The 20,915-nt window shown below is 47.0% G+C and overlaps 1 protein-coding gene across 3 annotated transcripts; it reads right to left on the reverse strand.

Moving 5' to 3' along the window:
- Nucleotides 1–1,165: 1,165 nt before the first annotated feature.
- On the reverse strand, nt 1,166–20,796 carry ogdha (oxoglutarate dehydrogenase a). 3 transcript variants are annotated; one of them, XM_076147495.1, is made up of 24 exons: nt 20,662–20,796; nt 18,089–18,483; nt 15,549–15,734; nt 13,927–14,029; nt 9,112–9,231; nt 8,125–8,240; nt 7,803–7,957; nt 7,586–7,732; nt 7,331–7,421; nt 6,981–7,160; nt 6,468–6,596; nt 6,205–6,384; nt 5,971–6,123; nt 5,758–5,860; nt 5,540–5,668; nt 5,273–5,423; nt 4,911–5,038; nt 4,603–4,781; nt 4,332–4,403; nt 4,124–4,249; nt 3,881–3,953; nt 3,527–3,690; nt 3,216–3,370; nt 1,166–2,774 (listed from the first exon to the last, which is right to left on the reverse strand). In XM_076147495.1, exons 2-24 carry the CDS (start codon nt 18,326–18,328, stop codon nt 2,654–2,656), a joined length of 3,201 nt encoding a protein of 1,066 aa, XP_076003610.1. In that variant the 5' UTR covers nt 18,329–18,483; nt 20,662–20,796; the 3' UTR covers nt 1,166–2,653. The 3 variants fall into 3 exon arrangements, with proteins under 3 accessions (XP_076003610.1, XP_076003611.1, XP_076003612.1); XM_076147496.1 differs by lacking the exon at nt 9,112–9,231; XM_076147497.1 differs by lacking the exons at nt 15,549–15,734; nt 18,089–18,483; nt 20,662–20,796 and adding an exon at nt 14,421–15,431.
- Between the last annotated feature and the right edge of the window lie 119 nt (nt 20,797–20,915).

The following is a 20,915-nucleotide window of genomic DNA, read 5'->3' on the forward strand; positions in this document are numbered from 1 at the left end:
ACAGTGTTGTGTTGGTCATTAGTGTTGTAGTAAAGTTGTGGTGTTTGTTGGTGGTCAATGATGGTGATCAATTGATGGTTGACTGATATCACATTATTAATTGAGTAGTGGATATATGTGTATGTATGTATATGTATGTTACATGTGTCCATCAGATAATCTCAATACATCATAATTCTGCCAAGTTGATCTGGATAAATTTGACAGAGCAGTAAAAGGAGCATTGTCACTTTATGACATGTTCAATTATTGGTTTGAATCTTGTGGTGCAGAAAGAGAGTGCTTATTCACCAAACATAACAACGTGACATGTTCTCCCTGTTTCATCCTGGTTATCCAACCATCAAAACATGTTTGGTTAACCCTCTCGCCATTGCCACTGAGCAAGGCATCTGTTTGTAGATCTTATCCCATGGTGCCTTGCTGCTCCTCAAAGTTATGAGATTTCACTATGAAGATTTAACTTTTTCTTTATGATGACTTTTATGATATTTGATGTTGCTCCCTACTTGTTTGCTTATAATTGGATGGACAGAGTACCATCAGTAAAATTAGGAACTGCGGTATTAGTGTCACAGCCAATCAGCAGTGAGTCAATGAAGACCAATCACAGTCAAGAAAAACATAGCAACTGCTCAGCCAATCAGAATCACTCAGGTCAGAGCAGATCAATGAAGTTTCACAGGTCAGACAGAAACAAACACTAAACAAATAATTTATCAAATATCACAATGCAACCTGGTCCAACATCTAGCAGGCAGAACTCAAGTGCACGAAGCAGAGGATCCAGGCATGTGAGAGGACCTGGACCTGTAAAGACCAGCATCACTGCAGCCACGGGCCTCATGTCTCCACACATTCTTACTGCACTTTACTTTAAGGTGCGTTTATATTTGGACTGTTTAATCTAGTTGAAACATGTTTAGTGTGAGGTCATGTGATCAGCATCACCTCGCCCCTCAAACAGGTTCAGGTACTTTGCATTCTTCAACAACTTATGGAAGTGGACTTGTGAGTTTCATTGATGCTGCAAAGTGTATTTGGGAGCAATACCTGTTCCCAGAATCAACATCAATCTGAAGTTGCATTGAGATTTTACCATTTGGAGCAGCTGAGATAAACTGGGAACAATCAATCAATATTAATCAATGAGAAAAAACAAAGCTTGACTGTAAATTTTCTTTATTGAATGAAGCAAAAATAAAATGAAGAATTTTAACCCCATTTATGAAAATAAATAAATCATTCGCTTTGTCAAACAGAAACCAGCTGATTTATTCCTCTGCTGTCATGTGATTATTGGTTATAGATTTTGTATGGCACGGGATAAACGAGAGAGAGCAAGAGCAGCAGAGAGAGAGAGAGGGGGCGAGGGAAGTCGTAACCATCTGAAGTCACCGTGAGCTCCTGCAGCAGCAGATTTCTGTCCCCTGGAAAAAAATAAATCTGTGCTAAATAAGTGTTGCTATGGTAGCCGATTACAGGAAATGCCCTCACGAGAGACCGCAGCCAAGTTCAGAGGAACTTTGTTAGCCCGGAAGCTCATAGGGTTCCAAAGGGAAATGCTTAATAGGAAGCAAAACAAAAAGCAGCAAGTCGAGAGAAATACGTTTCCTTTTTTTTTTTCTAGAAAATTCCCTTGAAAATGATGTCATTTGGCACCCAAAAGAAAGTGGTATATCAATAATCATTAGTAATAATTTTTCCCAATCTTTCCATTTCCCAATCATGTATTTTAAACTGAACCAGAGTTTCCAGCAGTGACGGTTTTTCTTTAAATACATTAAACAAATTTCACAGATTGGTGACACACATCTTTTTTTAAACACTGAAAATCAATCAATATTTAATATTACATTCAATGATCAGTTTCAGTTTCCAGCGTCACTCAGAGACACTCAGAGACTTTACGCATGTTAACACGTTGGTAGCCATGACAACCGCTGAAACGTTCCAGCACTTTCATCGCTTTGGGACCAAAGTCCGCTCAGATATACACTTCCTGTTTGCTTAAACCGGAATCAAAGCCAAATGACATCATCGTTTGGAGGAAACGTTTAAAAATAACAGCAATAATGTGTTTGGTTTACAAAGTGTTTTTGTCTCAAATGTTATTGTTTAACGACTGCAGTTCTTTATTCAAAGACATTAATCGAAGAAACCGAGACAGGAAGCTGTGACCGACCAGACTTTTGCTTGACAACTTCCTGTTTGTGAAAACATTTGAAGGTCCAAGGAAACTCGGCACAGGAAGTTGCGTCAACTGGTTGCCCGACCACAAAGTACAGAGTACAGCTGCTGCTGCTGCTGTACTGCAACGCTTTGGTTTTGCATCTTCAGATTTTGAACGTTTTTCCAGCTTTGCCATGCTGTTCTGTGGCTGCGGACTGATGCATTCTGGGTGAATAACTTGACAGTATCCTGTAGTGTTTTTGTTGTAACAAGCAGAACTGAGTTTACAATAGAATATGTGTTTACACCATAAAGGAGCTGTGTGATGTTTTACACCCACAGGATCTGCAGCAGAAGAGAAGAAGCATGTTTACTCAATGATGCACAGATATGAAGATGATGCTTTAACTGAAGAAAAGAAGGTCAGGGGAGAAAGGTTGGACAGATCAGGGTTTATTCTAGGTGTGTGAGGGTCAGGGGTCTACTGCTGGTCTTTGAAAGCGTCCAGATCAAAGGCCGTGTCCAGGAAACGCCGCAACTCCACCAGGTGAGCTTTCTTATTTCCTGTCGCAGGAGCTGCAGCTGGATCTCTGCCAGCATACCTACAGAGAGAGAGACAGAGACAGAGAGAGAGACAGAGACAGAGAGAGAGACAGAGCGACAGAGAGATGATTGGAGAGATCACTCCAGCCTGACTGATCTCCAACATGTTCACAAAGTACTGTGTGTGTGTGTGTGTGTGTGTGTGTGTGTGTGTGTGTGTGTGTGTGTGTGTGTGTGTGTGTGTGTGTGTGTGTGTGTGTGTGTGCCACACAGCAGGTTACACCAATGTGGCCCATGATTGAAATGAAGGAAAACTTTCACTGGAGCTAACAAGAGAATGTGGCTGATCTGCTGCGAGACATAAATGTGTAACCATGGACACCATGTCTCCACTGATGCATGTCTGCTCCTCCACTGAAGAACATTCACTCAGCTGTAAGTGGAAATGCAGAAAGGCACCAGCACAGAGCTCTGAGGGACCCCCTCCGTTGGATGCTCACCACACAGGTTTGGCTCTCTGGATAGTGGTCCTCATGCGAGGCTTCACGTAGTCATAGTAACCCTGGTTCTTGTGCTCCTCCTGACACCACACCAGGTCAGCATTCATGAAGCGCTCAGACTCCGCCTTCACCTGGTCGAACGGGAACGGAGACAACTGGAGGAGGGAGAAGACAAAGAGAGAGAGACACAGAAAGAGAGAGAGAGAGAGAGAGGGGGGACAAATACAGAAATCAATCATCGCTCCAGCCAATCAGAGTGCAGGATTGTGAGGTAAAGATGAATCTGTAGAGCTTTCAGCAGATCAGTGTACCTGCTCCATGCGGGCGATGGCCACTGTGTTCTCCATCCCTTTGCTCTTTCTCTCCTTGTTCAGCTCGTAGTAAACCTTCCCTGTACAGAAGATCAACCTCTTCACCTCCTCAGGACGCTCCGCTGCCACGCCGCCTTCTGGAATCAACCTCTGGAAATGAGTTCCTACATGAGGGGAGGAAACAAGAAGGGAACAAGGAGGAGAGGAAAGGGGATGAAACAGAGCAAAACACTACTACACACACATGTTGATGTGTGTGGCAGAGGGAAAACCAGAAATATGAATCTCTTCAATGAGAAAACTCAGAGGGAACCATGAACACATGAATCCTACAACTGATAACCATCATCATACCAGGCAGCATCTCATCAAAGCTGGATCTGGCCTCTGGGTGACGCAGCAGAGACTTGGGAGTGAAAACAATCAACTGAGGAGAGAGAAGAAGAGAGAGAGGAAGAGAGAGAGAGCGAGAAAGAGAGACTTAAGTCAGAAGTTGAATGTGTTTTTCCATTTTCAGACGCTCACACTGGAATTGTTTTGTCATAGAGAGGGGTGTGTGTGTGTGTGTGTGTGTGTGTGTGTGTGTGTGAGTCTTACAGGCTTCCTGAACGGAAGGAGGATCTGTCGTCTGAGAACGTGGAAGTAGTTTCCAGGACTGGCACAGTTCACAACGATCCAGTTACAATCGTATAGCTGACGCACTGCAATGTCCTCAGTGATGGTCTGAGAGTGAAAGAAAAGAAGATAAATTATATTTACAACTGGTAAATAGAGAGGTGTGTGTGTGTGTGTGTGTGTGTCTCACAGGCATGACGTCAGGGTCATCATTGCACATCTGCAGGAATCTCTCTGGACGGGCTGAAGAATGTTCTGGACCCTGCAGACAGAATCAGAGAGTTGTAAACAGAACTGATACAGGTGCACTATGTCGCCAAAAGTATATGGACACCTGACCATCACCCCTTCATGTGCTTTTTGGACGTTCCTGTTACAAACCCACGTGCTCCATCATACAGAGTTATGTTATGTGTCATTGAGCTCATTTACCTGTATGTGTGTGTGTGTGTGTGTCTCACCATGCCCTCTAAGCCGTGTGGCAGCAGCAGCACGATGCCATTCTGTCGGACCCACTTGGCCTGCCCAGGACAGATGAACTGGTCGATGATGCACTGAGCGGTGTTATGGAAGTCTCCAAACTGGGCCTCCCACAGGATCAGAGCGTTGGGACTCGCCATGGCAAAGCCCAGCTCGAAACCTCAAGGTCACACAGAGAGATCCATTTATAGACATCAGACACAAAAGAAACAAAAGATAGAAACTAGAAAAAGTTGAATAGTGTCATAAAGTTGTGTGTGTGTGTGTGTGTGTGTGTGTGTGTACTGACCGAGCACGCCGTACTCAGACAGCGAGCTGTTGCAGACGGTGTAGGGCGCCTGATCAGGAGCCAGGTGGTTCATGGGAATGCAAATTCTCTTGTCCACGTTCTGGTCATGAAGGACGTGATGGCGATGGCTGAAAGAGACGAAGGGGCGCATTTACTGACCACGCCCTCAAGAGGAAGCATACCTAAGGAGATTATGGATGAAAGCTTCCACGCAACCCAGGATCACGCTGACCTGCATTAATGAGCGATAGTGAGAGAAGATGTGACGTTGTTTGGCTCGTTTGTGTCTGAAGCAAACGCCGCCCAGCACACGTGAAACTGGATTGATTACTTTGCCCTGAGGTTGAATCTGTGATGTTTACCTGAAGGTCCCTCGCTCCACATCCTGTCCGGACAGTCGGACGTGGGTTCCCTCCTTCAGCAGCGAGCCAAAGGCCATGTACTCTGCTAGAGCCCAGTCCACCGTACGCTTCTGCACCATGTCACCCCGGCCCTTCAGGACACGACTCAGACCTGAAATAGCAACGGCCCTCTTACCCCAACATCACAGCCTGACAGCAGAACCTTCCTGCTCATCCACTTTGTGTCAACATTGGGTGTGTGTGTGTGTGTGTGTGTGTGTGTGAGACCTCCGTGGATGGTGAAGTCCTCCACAGGGACGGAGGAGGCCACCTGTCCAATGTGGTTGAGGTTTTCCTCGGTCAGACCGGTGGACTGGCAGCTCATGGACTTAGGCTGACCGTCCAGGGTGAAGAAACCTTAACGCACAAAAAGTTAAGATTAAATTAAATGTACCTTTAGAGATAAAACATCATCATCATCTGATTTCAATTCAGCCACAACCTACCAGGCCAGGGAGAGTCCAGCCAGTGCTTGATGTGAAGGATCTTCTCATCTTTGGAGCGAGTGTAGGCCTCCTCACAGATCTTATCATATTTAGCAATCTCCTCCTACAGGGGGGGTAAACAGAAGAGTAAACAGTAGCAAAGTGCATTCTGGGAAACAGAAACAAACCAGGTGTACGCATCAAATGAGACCTGTGTGTGTGTGTGTGTGTTACCTCGTACTCCTGCCGTGTCACTGCTCCCTCTGCGATCAGCTTCTCTGCGTATTTCTGCAGAACAGGTTTCTGCTTCTTGATCTGTTTGTACATCAGCGGCTGTGTGAACATCGGCTCATCCATCTCATTGTGACCCATCCGACGGTAGCACACCTGTACATACACACACATATTAAAGGCCCAGCACACACACTTGCTTCATCTTTAAACTGTGATACATAATCACACACTGACCAGGTCCACCACCACGTCACTGTGGAACGTTGCCCTCCACTCTGCAGCCACCTTGCAGACGTAGGCGACGGCTTCTGGGTCGTCTGCGTTGACGTGGAAGATCGGAGCGTTGACGACTCGGGCCACGTCCGTCGGATAGGGGGACGATCGAGCCACACGAGGATCTGTGGTGAAACCAATCTGGAGACACACACACAATTAACACTCCACACTTTCACAGCTCAATGTTCGACATCTGTGTGTGTGTGTGTGGGGGGGCGTACCTGGTTGTTGACCACGACGTGGATGGTGCCGTGTGTGGTGTAGGACGGTAGATCAGCCAAGTGGAAGGTTTCATACACGATGCCTTGACCTGCAAATGCTGCGTCTCCATGGAGAAGGATGGACATCACCTGGACACACACAGTGAGACGACGCAGCATCAAGCACAACGCTCCTCTCATTCTGGGAGATCTAAACCCCAACAGGCTAAATTCTGTCAGACATTCATAAAACAGAATATTTTTCATCTTTGAACCAAAAGTACAAATCCTTAAATGAGCCTGAGCCCAGATGTTCCCTCACATCTGTGGACGGCCTTTAAGAAGCCAAGAGGAGATTTGTTGAATTGAATCAGAGTTACAGCTTTACTACATGGAAAGCAACAACACAACGCAAGAACTAATCAAGAGGAGTAAGAGGACACGAGAGACAAACCTGGAGACAGACAGACAGATTAGAACATATAATGAGCATCAAGAGGACACTGAGTCTCTGTCCTTCAGTCTCTGCCTCACCCTGTTTCCATCGTTGTCTCCGCAGTAGAACTGCTCAGCCTTGGTCTTGCCCTGCACCACAGGGTCCACAGCCTCCAGATGGGAGGGGTTAGCCATCAGGGACAGGGTGATGTTCCTGTCTGTCACGCGGTTGATGCGGCGATGGTACATGCCCAGATGGTACTTGACGTCTCCGGAGCCCTGGGGAAGGAAACAGCAGTGCAGAGGCACAGTTCAGTCTATGTGTGAGTGTGTGTGAGTGTGTGTGAGTGTGTGTGAGTGTGTGTGTGGGTGTGTGTGGGTGTGTGTGGGTGTGTGTGTGTGTGTGTGGAGCCCTCTTGTGGCACAGGGCGGAATGAAAGCAAACAAACCTCATCTGCAGCTTCCAGCTTGGAGTCAAACTGACAGAAAATCTGTTCCAACTCTTTACGGATCACATTGGCCAAAACATTCAGACGACCCCTAAGAGACGGACAGAGAGGATGAGACATGTCTTCACAGTTGCACATGAGTCCAAACTCTTCAGGCTGTGTGTGTGTGTGTGTGTGTGTGTGTGTGTGTGTGTGTGTGTGTGTGTGTGTGTGTGTGTGTGTGTGTGTGTGTGTGTGTGTGTGTGTGTGTGTTACCTGTGCGGCATGCCCATGATGACGTTTTCCACTCCGTTTGCAGAGGACTTATCAATGATGGTTTTCAGAGCGGGGATCAGAGACTCGCAGCCCTCCAGACCAAAACGTTTCTCTGAGGACCACTTCCTCTGCAGGAACTCCTCAAACCTACACACAGACACACAATTACAATATGCTGTATACTGGTCTAAGGTAGATCCTGGTCTGGAGGGTTTACCTGGTGGACCGGACCATGCGGGCCAGCAGCGTCCTCTTCTCCTCCAGAGTGAACTGCATGACTCCTGGGGTCTCAAACTTCTGCCTGATCCACTGACACTGCTCCAGATCATTAATGAACATGAACTCCACACCAATGTGCTGGCAGTACGCCATCTGCAGGAGCAATGCAGGCAGCACATGTTCACATCAACGCAGCAGTAAGAGAAAGACTCACAACTTTCACAACAAGGCTGTGTGTGTGTGTGTGTGTGTGTGTGTGTGTGTGTGTGTGTGTGTGTGTGTGTGTGTGTGTGTGTGTGTGTGTGTGTGTGTTTGGTCACCTCCAGTCTCCGTATAATCTCCTTCAGAGGCAGGACGCTCTCTGAGCCTCCGATGAAGGTGGTGGTTGGCAGGCGGAACACTTTGTCCAGATCCGTCTCATCCAGACCGTAGAAGCCTACATATCCCATGATGCACCAAAGGACAGGGGGGGGTGCAGGGGGGAGAAGAGGAGGGAATTTCGGACATAATAAAGGCAGGGAAAGAGGAGTGAAGGTTGAACGATGGAGTTGAAGCAGAATAACAGAATAGAACAGACAGATACAGTGATGACATCATGCATTAGTTAGTGGAGTTAGTAATGAATAAATCCACACAGGAACAAGTTATGATGATGCAACATAGTCAGAGGATGATAACACGCCACACACAACATGAAGCCACATGCAGAGAGAGGAAGAGTGTGAGTGGAGGTGAAGGGAGTGTGAATGTGTTTGTTGGTTGTTGTGAGGAGCAGGACAAAGTGAGGAGAGACATTGTTAGTGCATCTTTAACCAGCAGGCTGACACATCAAGGTAAAAGGACCAATCTGGAACCTGCAGCACTCTTGCGTCACCGTGCAGCCACCACACAGGTTTAACCAACACCAACTTCATCACACACTGAACCTGAACGCACCTAACCGGACCTGAGTGACCTCGGCGCACCATGTGACCGCGGCAACAAGGTTTTACTTCCTGGAGCTCAGTTTAAACACAGCCACAGATAAGAAGCTGCACCGGTGCTTTAGAGAAAACAAGTCTGCCGGATTGTGAGTTCAGAAGCAAAAGGTTTTTGCTCCAGGAAGTGAATAGATTTGATCAAATCAATATCTGAGGATCAATATGTCTGATCAAACTATCAATATTATTACAAGAAAGAAGAGAGAGGAGACCAGAGCTGAGAGCAGAGGAGGTCAGTTCACCTGACCCTTACCCTGACCTTTACCCTAACCCAGACCCAGAACCAGCACCAGAGTCCAGCTGTAAAAAGCTGTCTGAAGTGGAGACCTGGTACTTTCATCCGGTCCCTGCTGGGGTCGATTGGCCCAGTGGAGGGCAGCTGCGTCACACGATGAGAGACAGCCTGGACACGCCCACTGCTGATCACATGATGACACAGCCTGGACCCTGGGGAACAGCATGTTGAAACACCCACGGCTGCAATAAACTTGATGAGGAGAGGCTCAATACAGAGAAACTGAGTTGCAAAAATCAAAACATTTCAACTTAAAAACAATTGAATTTTTGTTCTGACTTCTACGTTGTTTAGGTTCTGACTTTACACTGAGCTCACGTGACCCTATGACACGACTTTGGGGGCAAGGGGCGTCTGAAGGTTAGGGTCAGGTGACTTTAATCTCTGTGCCTCAGCACTGGTCTCTGTTAAAAAGGTCAGAGGTCAAGTGAGGACAAGCTGAAAATTCAAAAGATAGGATCTCATTTTTGTCACTCCACCAGAGAAAGAGCAGCAACACATGAGGAAGACAACAGAGATGAGGCAGCATGGGGGGGGGGGGGGGTTAATCTGGTGTCACTGCAAACTAATCAAGGGGAAGTTATGGAGGAAATCAATGAGTTATGAAGGAAGAGAGAAGAGCAGAGAGACAGAAACAGTGTGTGTGTGTGTGTGTGTGTGTGTGACTCATGTTGTAAAGGTCATCATTCAAGGAAGTGACATCACAGAAGAAGCCCCAAGGACCTTAAACCACTTAAGCCCAAGTGGACCCAGCACATGTTAATGTGGGTCTGAAACATAAACAGAGCTGCAGGTCTGCTCTCTTCTGGACCAGGCTGCTAGAAACCAGCAAGACTTCCCCAGTAAGGGTCAAAGGTCACATGGTCACAAACGCTGACATGAAAGAACTTAACACCTAAAGGAAACTTCCTGTTACACATCGGAGCTGAAGTTAGGACCGCAGCGCTGTCAGAATGAGTTCAGTAGAACAAGAAAAATAAATCAGGCTTAAGTGGTTTAATGCTTCCTGTTTCACCCAGCGAGCAGAACAAAACAGCAGCCGCCAATAAAGAGCTGAGCGCTGATTCAGCCAATCTGATGAGCTGAAGCCCGAGCCTGAAGGCCAGAGGAAACACCTGCAGCACACCTGCAGCTAAGATGGCCGACTGAGCGGGCAATCAAAGCACTGCAACACAAACAGGCTGCTACAAAGGGGTCCAAACCGAATGCTGATTGGATGATTACCCATCCGTCTGTAGGCGTCACTTGACTGTGACTGCTGATCTGACTCTGAAACAGTCACAACAGGTCATTTGTTGCTTTCCTAGAGAGTTTGAAGGTGACACAAGGTCACTCTGACCTCTGAACCCCCCACTGCATCACTGAACATGTATGTGTCCTCATACACACAACGTGCACACAGAAAACATCATCATGTTATGAACTGAAAAATGTGGGGAAAACCCTTAAAAATGAGGTCTCTGTCTGATGCTCTGGTCGTGGCGAGGGACGGCTCCAGAAGCACGCCGTGTTTAGTTTGGTGTGGAGCCAGAAGGAGGATAGACTTCAGTTCCTTCACTCAGCTCTCTGATCAACAACTGAGCTCACGTTGAGCTGTCTGAGCTGATGTTTGTCTGAATGCTCTCAGTAAAACATGATGTCAGCACAGACTCATTTCTCTTTTAGAGACCAAACATCTGACATCGATGGTGGAGAGCTGCTCCATGTTTACTGCTCATCTTCATGAACACCATGATCTCTAAAATGCTACAAGTGTGGACCTGAATGAACCAAAAGAGAAAGACAGAACGAGAGACAGAGAGAGAGAGAGAGAGAGAGACTGGAGCGACATTAAGCTAACACGTCCTCACCACAAACTACAAGCTCTCAGCGTGACACAACACAGACTGAACCACTTCTACAAAGCCTGAAACCTGATCAAATGCAAAAGCGAGCGACAGTTTAGCAGAAGAACCTCAGCAGGTGACACGAGATACACAGTACCTACAGAAAGCTGTTAAATTCCCTTTGAACCAAACTTATCGGTTATAATATCGATTCCCTCGCGCCTGCATGTTAGCGACCTGCGTAGGAAGTAGAACGTATATGTCCCGTTTTTGTTGCTTCATTACTGAAAGCTGGTTTAAGCCAACTATGCTGCTACAACACTGCAACACACACTCAGCGGTCTGCGCATCATGAACGACAAACAGCAGCTGTGGACGAGAGCGCCACGTATAAGTTTATCTTCATGAGGAATTACATCGACTCAAAACAACAAACACGCCATGCCCCAAACAACACTGAGCACTAGGAAGCACATCTACTTCAAAACTCTCTAAACTCACTAAACTTTGGTCACACGGTTTGGAAATGTGGGAGTTACTTCCTGACGTCACCTGTTAAGCTCCTGACAGGAAACCAGTCACTACAGCCTGTTTCCTATTTCCTGTATGGAGCAGCAGCAGCAACGGCTAGAATCTAACACTGCCAACAGCGCAGACCAGACCACACAGGAATACAGAGAACCAATCAGGTCCACCTTATGAAACAGAACCTGTGTGCAGCTGTGTTGGACCTTCTGAATCTGGTCCAAAGCTTTCCTGTGTGCTGAGGCCTTACAGAGATATTTCACTGTGGTCACGCCTCCACAGACACCAGCTGCTCACTGCTTTGACACTTAGATTGCATAGATTCAGCTCCTTCCACAGTCTACCATATGAAAAGAAAAGGAAGTGTGAAGTATGGATCTAGTTTCAAAGAACAGCAGCTGAAGCGGTGACTGCAGGCTCCCAGAGCAGCCAAGATTGAGTGGCAGAACATTCAGGACACCTGATACATGAAACCAAAATGAAATATCTCTTTGCTTCCCTCTAGTGCAGCAGCTCAGGAGCCGATGATGGCGAGCTGCTGCAGCCACGTGCTGCTACTGCAGAGAAAAGGTCAAAGGTGGCTTTGCTTTGTCTTCATACCTCCTACCGTTAGGACTCTCAGCCTCTCCTTGAACATATCCACGTCTGAGAAGATCGCCAGCAGGGGGCAGCAAAAGAAGAGAGACACCGACCATTAGTGACCCACGACCTCTAAAGACAAACAACATCCAACTCCAAAGCTGTTTGTAGGAACCAGCACTGTCCAGAGCCAAACAGAGCAGCACACTGGCCACGGCGTCCCACCTCTCCTCCACCTTCAGAGACGTCCTCTGGGTTTCCAATCAAAGTCTGAATAGGTTGTTTATGAGTGGAGGAAATGGGACGCAGTCAACACCAAGCTCAGGTTAATGGTACAGAAGCAAAACCACAACCGACCCCACTGAGGGGTTTTACCACATAAAGCAATTTAGCACAGGCTTCATCTAACACACCAGAGACCTGTGTACACAGACACAAGACAGCAGCCTTTGGAAGGACACATGCATGACTGTGTTTGCATGTGCATCAGGGCCAACAGAACCACAAACAACACCAGAGTCCAATCAGATCCAGACTAGCAGTCACTCAGCCAAGCTTCACTGATAGGTTTGATGTCTGGATAAACAGCAGCACCCAGAGGTCATTGGTTGACCTTGAGAACCTCACCATAGGAGATATGACTGTCAATCAAAAATCCAGACTGTGTGATCTGTTCTGGATGGAGCTCTGGAGATCCATTCAAACCGTTTGTCCGGCGTCAGACGTTTGTAGACGCAACTTCTCTTCAAGGTTCACTTGTTTTAAGAAAAAAACGTTTGAAAAATTCAGAAATAAATAGGTTTAGAATTACAATATTTCCATTAATACACAATGTTCCTTCCATTCCTCCATTAAAATCCATACAGAATGTTTGGACTAACACACAAACCAAAGTAAAGATAAAGTAAGAGAACTAAACCAGCACCGGCTCCTCTGTATGCTGATGATGTGAACACACAGTGACTGAGCTCCACCAGGATGTGACCTGGTTCCAATTCCAACACATTTCCATAACTGCTTTGGAAATTCACTGTATTTTGCCAGTGTACAACAAACCAACCGCTACAACAACAACGTCACTATGACCTAGACCTGTAAACTAAGACTGGATGGTCACTTCAAGGAGTCACGCCGGCCCAGAGCTGACCAGCACGAGTCCCAGCACGAGACCGCCGGCCGCCAACTCAACACCAAGAAGCCACAACAGGCCAAATGTGCTGCTCACTGAGCCACACAGCAGCCACACACTCAAGCACAGATGCATGTTAGGCTCTACAACAGAACTATGTGCCAGCTAATGCCAAGAACTTCCCTACTTTCCACAAAGAGTTACAGTATTCCAGGACTACAGACTGAAAGATATCAATTGAAGGAAATTTTCAGGCTATACAAGCGAGAATCAGTTGGAAAAGAAAGCTTGATAATCGTTCATCTTCTAGAAGAAAGGTTCTGTATGGCATTTCCAGTATACGAACAAAAAAGGGATTGGGTTAGATCAAGAGGTTCCCTGAAGTAAAGAGAAGAAGGATCTTTAGTGAGCAGAGACAGGGAGGATACGACCAAAGTATGGAAGGAATTATCGTATAGGAGAAGGATTCAGAGAGCGTACCAGGTTTCTGAATCATCAATCAAGATATGCCAGGAAAATGTTTGGAGATTTCCAACTCGACAGGAAACTCCAAGATTCCGGAGACAATGCTGATGTAGGGTTCCACTTTTATCGCAGATGAAGAAGTATTAGTTTGAGCTACGATTCCACAACCATTCATCCTCTACACAAGAAGGTTCCAGACATCTTCCCCGTAAACCTTGACACACTCAGTGAGCCGAGACAAAGCGTGGCAGCCAAGAGCAGCAGGGGATAAAGGGACGGGAGGAGACACGGTCTGAGCTGCTGCTAAGGGTTGAGATCCTCACCAAGCTTGTCCGAGGAGGTGATAATGTCAGTGGGGACGCACGAGTCCAGATCGGCGTCCATGATGCCCAGGGGGTCCAACTGGGCCACGTGGTGACCGCGGATCTACAGGGGTGATAACAATACAGAGCCCACCCAGGACAGGAGGAGGATGGCGGAGAAAAGAGGGGACAAAGAGTTGTGGCAGAGAGAAAAGTGGGCGAGAGAAAGAGATAAGGAAGAGGTTAAAGGTAGAGGAGGAGTGGGAGATGGGAGGAAGAACCAGTGTGAAGGGGTGGAAATTAAATAAGCGGAGGGGAGGACAAAGCAGACGGAAGGGAAGCAGGATGGAGATAAAGATCAAAGGAGGAAAAGCAGGGGAAAAGCATAAAGAGGAGAGAAGAGAAGAGAAGAGAAGAGAAGAGAAGAGAAGAGAAGAGGGGAGAAGAGGGGAGAAGAGGGAAGAGGCAGCATTAACACCACAGGCTGGAGCTGAATGTGTTTGTTTGAGTCTCACCGATGTCCTGGAAGCCTGAACTGACGGGAGTATCGTCAAAATTCACACAGCTGATTCCCAGAGGATCCAAGTGAGCATTGTGATGCCCGATCACCTACACACACACACACACACAGGGTTATGACACACACACACCTCACCACACAGCAACAGGGCTTTCCTTGTATGCTTGTGTGTAGTAACTCTCCCAGAGGTCAAAGGTGATCCCATGTGTGAGCTGCTGGACGTCCTGTCAGAGTTGAGCTGTACAAGCATTTCCTGCTCTATTCTGTTCTTGTGTGCAGCAAACGGCAGCATGACAGACATGCTCTGTGTGTGTGTGTGTGTGTGTGTGTGTGTGTGTGTGTGTGTGTGTGTGTGTGTGTGTGTGTGTGTGTGTGTGTGTGTGTGTGTGTGTGTACACACTCACAGGTGGCGGAGCTCCAGGTGTTCCAGTCCAGTCGAGTCCAGTGACATCCTTTGATACTTACTCTCATACTCTCTGCCCTGATTGAGGCGTCATTAATCGACTTGTTGCTGATCAATAAATCGGACACACATCGCCTCTCAGTAAAAGAGTTCATGTATGCAGCGGCTCATAAACCTGGTAACGCCCCTTAACACAGATCATATCAGAGAAGCTTTATGAATGAGTCAAAGTCTGGTGGAACACATTTACAAACTCCACGTGTCATTATTTCTAATTATCCCCATATCGATCCATCAGCAAGCTTCCGTTACCTACAGCAACGCTGTGGAAAGGTACCGCTTCAGGAGGGGAGGAACTGTGTGTTTATTTCTGCTTTCTTCATAGCTGCTTTACAAACATGAAGAATTGATACGTGTATTCGATTACCAATATTGATCTGAGCGTAAGGGGAAGCTTAGTTGACTATTAGAGAATTGACCTTTAACCTGTGTGTGCTGTGACAGGATGAAGGCGTCATTGAAACCAGCTAAGATGCAGAAGTAACAACAATCACACTCTTGACAGTTGAAGACACTCTTATAGATTTCTTTCAAACTTTGCCTCATTGTCTTTCAGTGCAGGTAAAGACTCTGGAGTGCAGGGTCTTCAAATCCAGCTTTTCTAGGAGATCTAGTATAACTCCTTCGGAAATATATGTGTGTGTGGGTGTGTGTGTGTACCTGGTAGGCCCTGATGAGCGACTGCACAGCCAGGTGATCCTCCACCAGCTTCTCCACGTTGGGCTGAGCTCCGATCAGAGATGAGATCTGAGGAGCGCCCGAGGCCACAGACAGACCCAGGGGGCTCTGATAGGCGGCGCCGGGCGGAGCGCCGGCATTAGCGTTACGGAAAAACACGTCCCAAGACTGGATGAGAAAAAGAGACAAGGAACAGGAGGAGAGATGAAGGAGCATCCAACGACCACAGGAGGGCAGTAAATCCTCATGGCACCAAAAAACAAGCTGCAGTGATGGGGAAGCTACTTCTCAAGCTACAAACTGGTCACAATTTAAAGTAGTTAAGTTGTAGCAAAGCAGCAAAGGGCAGCTAACTACTTAGAGGGCCAATGTTTAATCTTTATGCTGGAGCAGAAAAAGTGTCAGTCAGTCAAATCAAATCAGTTTGCGAGTCTGAATACAAAGATCATCATCAAACTAAAGAAGAACTTTATCACAGCCATAATAAACATTTATATCTATATGCAGCTTTCACAAAACAATGTCAAGAATTTAAAGCTAATGAGCTCAGATGCAGAATAAAGTCAAGACCAAAAGCAATAAAACATAGAAATAAGATCAATCACTCTAAATAACACAAATTATTTCTTTCTTGGCTAATTGTCTTTGTACAATTTAATATGACATGAAAAAAGATTTAGCACAGTGATGAATGTGAGTGGACGGCATTTCCCATTACCAGGAAGAGTGATGCATGCTGGGAGATTCAGGGGCGTAGTGGAGAGTTTCAGTGTGTGTGTGTGTGTGTGTGTCCCTGCCTCACACACACGATACAGAAAAGCTTCATTTGTGTCTACAGACTGTGTGAGCTACTGTCAATCTACTGATCTGATACTGGAGTTAAGTTAGTAGCTTAACGAATCCAGACGGTTCCTTGTCATCCTGCCAATTCTGTGTGTGTGTGTTTCCACTTCAAGTCATTCCACACTCATGAGTCACTGAGGCGTCGCCTGTTCACAGCTAACAACAGCAGCAGCAGCGGCAGCAGCATGGCCACGAGCAGAGAAGCTGAAGAGCAAACGACTCAAATACACGCAGTTTGACAAACGCTGCTCGGAGCTGAAGGTGAGACAGTTTCCTGCAGCAAGCTGCAGACGGTCTGAACTCAGAGTGTGCAGACGCTCACCTTCATCTCAGGCTCATGTGGACATCGCACATCTACACATCATGAAACGCTCCAATTTACAAAAAAACGAGACGGCAGAACGACACGTGATAACATCCCGCGAAGAGTAACCAAGCAACGCATGAAAACACACAAACACACACACACACACACTAAGAAGGAAGTCTCCAAAACACAGAAACACACGCGGATGTGTGTGAGCACAGGAACACGGGTGTGTGTCCACATTTAACAAAAGCTCAGACTGAATTAGAGTCACTGCAGCTTGGAGCTTAGGGAGCGTGGAGAAAGTGACGTCCTGAACACAGAACACCTCAAAATGTGAAGCATAAATATATAAATACATTTTAAATACCCCCCCTGACTGACACACACACACATGCACGCACGCACGCACGCACGCACGCACGCACGCACGCACGCACGCACGCACGCACACTCTAAGGGAATATAATGATGACACTTCACATGGTGAGCAGAGTGTGTGTGTGTGGGGAGATCTGGTTAAACAGTGACATGTTAACCTTTATGGCACAGCAGTCATGTATGTGCATGTGCATGTGCGTGTGTGTGTGTGTGTGTGTGTGTGTGTGTGTGTGTGTGTGTGTGTGTGTGTGTGTGTGTGTGTGGAGACTTCTCTGCTCTGAGGAGCCTCACTAAGCTAATAACAGCAAGGTCACACTGAGGGGAACAAGTGTAATAAGAGACACGCACACGCACACACACAGGAGCAGGACTTTGAGATTTGACTTCACCAAATATAAAACCTTTTACAGCAGGAACACAATAACAAAACCCAAGATAACTCTTGTTTGTTTTGGGTTTTGTTGTTGTCAGTTCTTCCTGATTGAGAAAATTACAATTGTGTCATTCACATCAAGCAGATTTCTTAGCTTTTCCAATGAGCTCCACAGGTACATGTGCACATGTTCTGATGTATTACTGACTGCCACTAGTTTGATTTTAGTTCCCTAACATGAAGCTTTAGAGTTTAGTGTCCTTGCTGGCACATCTTCTCCTTTCTGGACCTTCAAACAGCTGTCATGTGACTGAGCAGCTAGCTATAATTAGCTTAGCTGTCCTTCACATGTGCCTCAGAATGTGCCTTCCTCTGCGGACTCTGAAATGGTCAAATGCAGACGTCTAGTGAGCGCGACCAGCCACAGGCTGCATGTCGCCTTCAGTGACAGTGAATAAAAGAGAATAATCCAAAAGAGGTCAGAGATGATCAGGAGCACTCGGTGCCATGATGAGTAGGGTTTGGTCTTTATGTGAAGGTTTATCATATGAGCTCCTTCCATTCTTAGCAGCCTTGCACTGCCCCTCCAGGCCAGCAGGGGGCGCTATCTTTCCTTACCTTATGCACACTCTTGGGGTTTTCCAGCCAGGCGAAGTACATCTCCTCCACATAGTTGGAGCTTGTCCCGTTCAGGAACGGCTCCGAAGCCACCGGTGCCGTGTAGCACCTGATTGGCTGAAACGTCCTTGTGCCGCCAGCAGCGGCGACTGTGGGCGCCCGCTGCTGGGTGACAGTCTGAGCCGCCTGGGAGGCGGTGAGCGGACGCAATCGCGCCGCACAAGTCCTTAAACGATGCATCAGCAGTCCTTACAATAACAGGCTCGCGCTGTGGCAGTCAGCCCAAGAGGCCGGGTCGTCCTCAACGTCACGAACAGAACAAATCACTCCTCCAAGATGGAGTCCAGCACAGGAAGCGACTGGGCAGATCCACTGGCTGCAGGTCCCACTGGCCACTGAAACACACAGATCCACACATCACTGTTTCATCTTCATCTGCACAGATTCACATTTGTTATTTTCATTATTAAATGATTCTTATTTTTCAATTGACTGATGAATGAATTGTTTATTCTTGTTCTGTTTATTGTTCCCAGTATGACACAAAACCTTCAAATGAGCGCAGGCGTGTGTTTCTCCATAGGGGACACATTCTGAAGCTACACAACAGTGACTTCACCCAGCCAACAAAGAACACTGTGTCGACTGATGTCACCAAAACAACTTTTACATTACATTACATTACGATCATTTGGCAGACGCTTTTATCCAAAGCGACTTACATTACATTTATTACCACCCTTCGCAGAGGGGAGAGCAATTGAGGGTTCGGTGCCTTGCTCAGGGGCACCCCGGCAGGGACTCGAACCGGCAACCCTCCGGTTCTTGAGCGGAAGCTCTACCCACTCGACTACTGCCTCCCTATTACTCCCTCCCTTTTATTAAACAACAACAAATGATAACTGATCCTCTAGGTCATCATGAGCTGCGACACAGAGCAACACAACGTTTTGGAGGTGTGATCCAGTGTGGCTCACGTGTTTTCACGTTACAGGGGACGGTGATAAGAATGTGATTCATCATCATTCTCTGGTGGTCGCTGTGCCAACGCAGGATCAGGATTCACCTTTGCTTGTTTCCTTTCTCCCTCAAACTGACATGTTCAACCGTCTCTGTGCTAGCTGAGGGTTGACACGTGAGTTCCAATGCTTCTGTCAGTACACATGTGAACGAAATCCTAGAGCTTGGAGGACCTGAGGACGAGCTTGTTACATTAGAAGAGTGTGTTCTGCTATGCCAATAAGCTCACTTCTCTCACATGCTATTACCCTTTGGTCCTCGCTCAAGCTTCCTGTCCAGTGCGTTCTCATTAACCGGACAAGCTTGATGTGTCTCTGTCAACATCTCTGTTCTTTGTGCGCTCAGGTTTGCCTGCATTCTCGCTCTTTGGTGCCACAATTTTCAGCCAATCAGAAACCTGAAGCAGACAGTTTGATTGATTAACCAATGTTAAGGATCAAATATGTAATTGTAAAGGATCATCACCACTACAGTCTTCCAGGTGGTAGATGTAAAGGAGGATTGTGTGCTGTGTACGATGTCACAATGGCACCGCCACAGGTGAGACAGACGCGGCTTAGTTTACCCACAGTGTGTTTTCCTGTATTCAACTCTTCCAATGAACTATCACAATTGAAGATAAGGCCCACTAATCAGAAATTGGCTAATTCAGAAGGAGACTCTTGAGTATAAAAGGGTGTTATCACAGAAAAGAAAAGAAGTTACAGCTCCACCGGACAGGAAGCAACAGCACAGCACGAGAATTGAGCAAGAACCGAGAGAGAAACCATTTCAATGTTCTACAGTACAAACTAAAACAAGTGGAGCAAAGGGAGCTGAGCAGAACCGAACCGAGTCCGTCTGATCGCAGCCCCTGCGCGGTGTTGACCTTGTTGGGTCTCCACTCCCTGTCCGCCTCCATTCTCCTCCCAGCTCCCCCTGAGCACGGGCCCGCCCACACCTGCCTACTAGGACATCTGATTGGCTCCCGCAAACAAATCCCGCCCCGAAAAACGATTCCAAATCTCTTCTATTGGACCCGGAGCCTGTCGGTCACTTTGTCCTTTCACGAGTCATGGGTTCCCGAAAAATACTGCCTGTCCTGTCAAAACAGTGCAAAATAAAATAACCATATAGATTATAGAAATATGCAAACGCAAATTCAGACTTTTATAGTTTTAATGCGCCCGTTTGCTACTTAATCAACCAGTCCCTTAACCTGGCTGTACATGACTAATGTAATTAGCCGGATAGCTTCGCCAAAAGCTTTCGCTTTAGACTTTCTATTAAACGTTGATAGCATGTTCAGCTAGTGGCTAAGTCGACGGAAACTTCTCAGTGTGAAACTTCGTAACATTCCGTCGTATTCGCGTTGTCATTGGTAACTGTTTCTGTGCTCGGACTCAAGGGTACCCAGCTCCTCTCACCGGGTTGAGTTAGCTAGCACAAAGCTAACCGCAGCTAGCCGGGGTTGCTGTTAGTCCCGAGTCCCGCAGAGTGTTTCACCCTAAACCCGCACATGTACGTGTGTGGGTGTGTGTGTGTTCATGTGTGTGTGTGAAGAAGCAGCTCACCCCGCAGACGCACCGACGCGTTACAACCTCAAAGCCCAGTTCCAGGACTCGCAGAGCACTTTTCAGCGGCTCTGCTCTCCGCCGCTCTGCCGCTTGTCCTTCGCTTCTCCCGGTACAATGACAGCTGCAGGGGCGCGAGCGGAGCGTGGAAGCGAGGCCGCCGTGCTAAGGGCGTGACGTCACCACGTAAAGCCGTCTGCATGTATAATTCTTCTTAAGCGAGTTTAATCAAGATGGCAACAGTGCCGTAGAAG

The sequence above is a fragment of the Genypterus blacodes genome, unplaced genomic scaffold (genome assembly GCF_046128005.1).
Source record: "Genypterus blacodes isolate CSIRO-AG114 ecotype Tasmania unplaced genomic scaffold, CSIRO-AGI_Gbla_v1 ptg000038l_1, whole genome shotgun sequence".
NCBI lineage: Eukaryota > Metazoa > Chordata > Actinopteri > Ophidiiformes > Ophidiidae > Genypterus > Genypterus blacodes.

Coding starts and splice junctions, on each gene's coding strand:
- ogdha (XM_076147495.1), bottom strand. CDS start 18,328: ATGCATCGTTTAAGGACTTGTGCGGCGCGATTGCGTCCGCTCACCGCC. Junction 14,030..15,548: donor CGCTCATCAGGGCCTACCAG/GTACACACACAC, acceptor TCACCCCTGTAG/ATCCGCGGTCACCACGTGGC. Junction 4,404..4,602: donor CACACGGCTTAGAGGGCATG/GTGAGACACACA, acceptor TTCTGTCTGCAG/GGTCCAGAACATTCTTCAGC.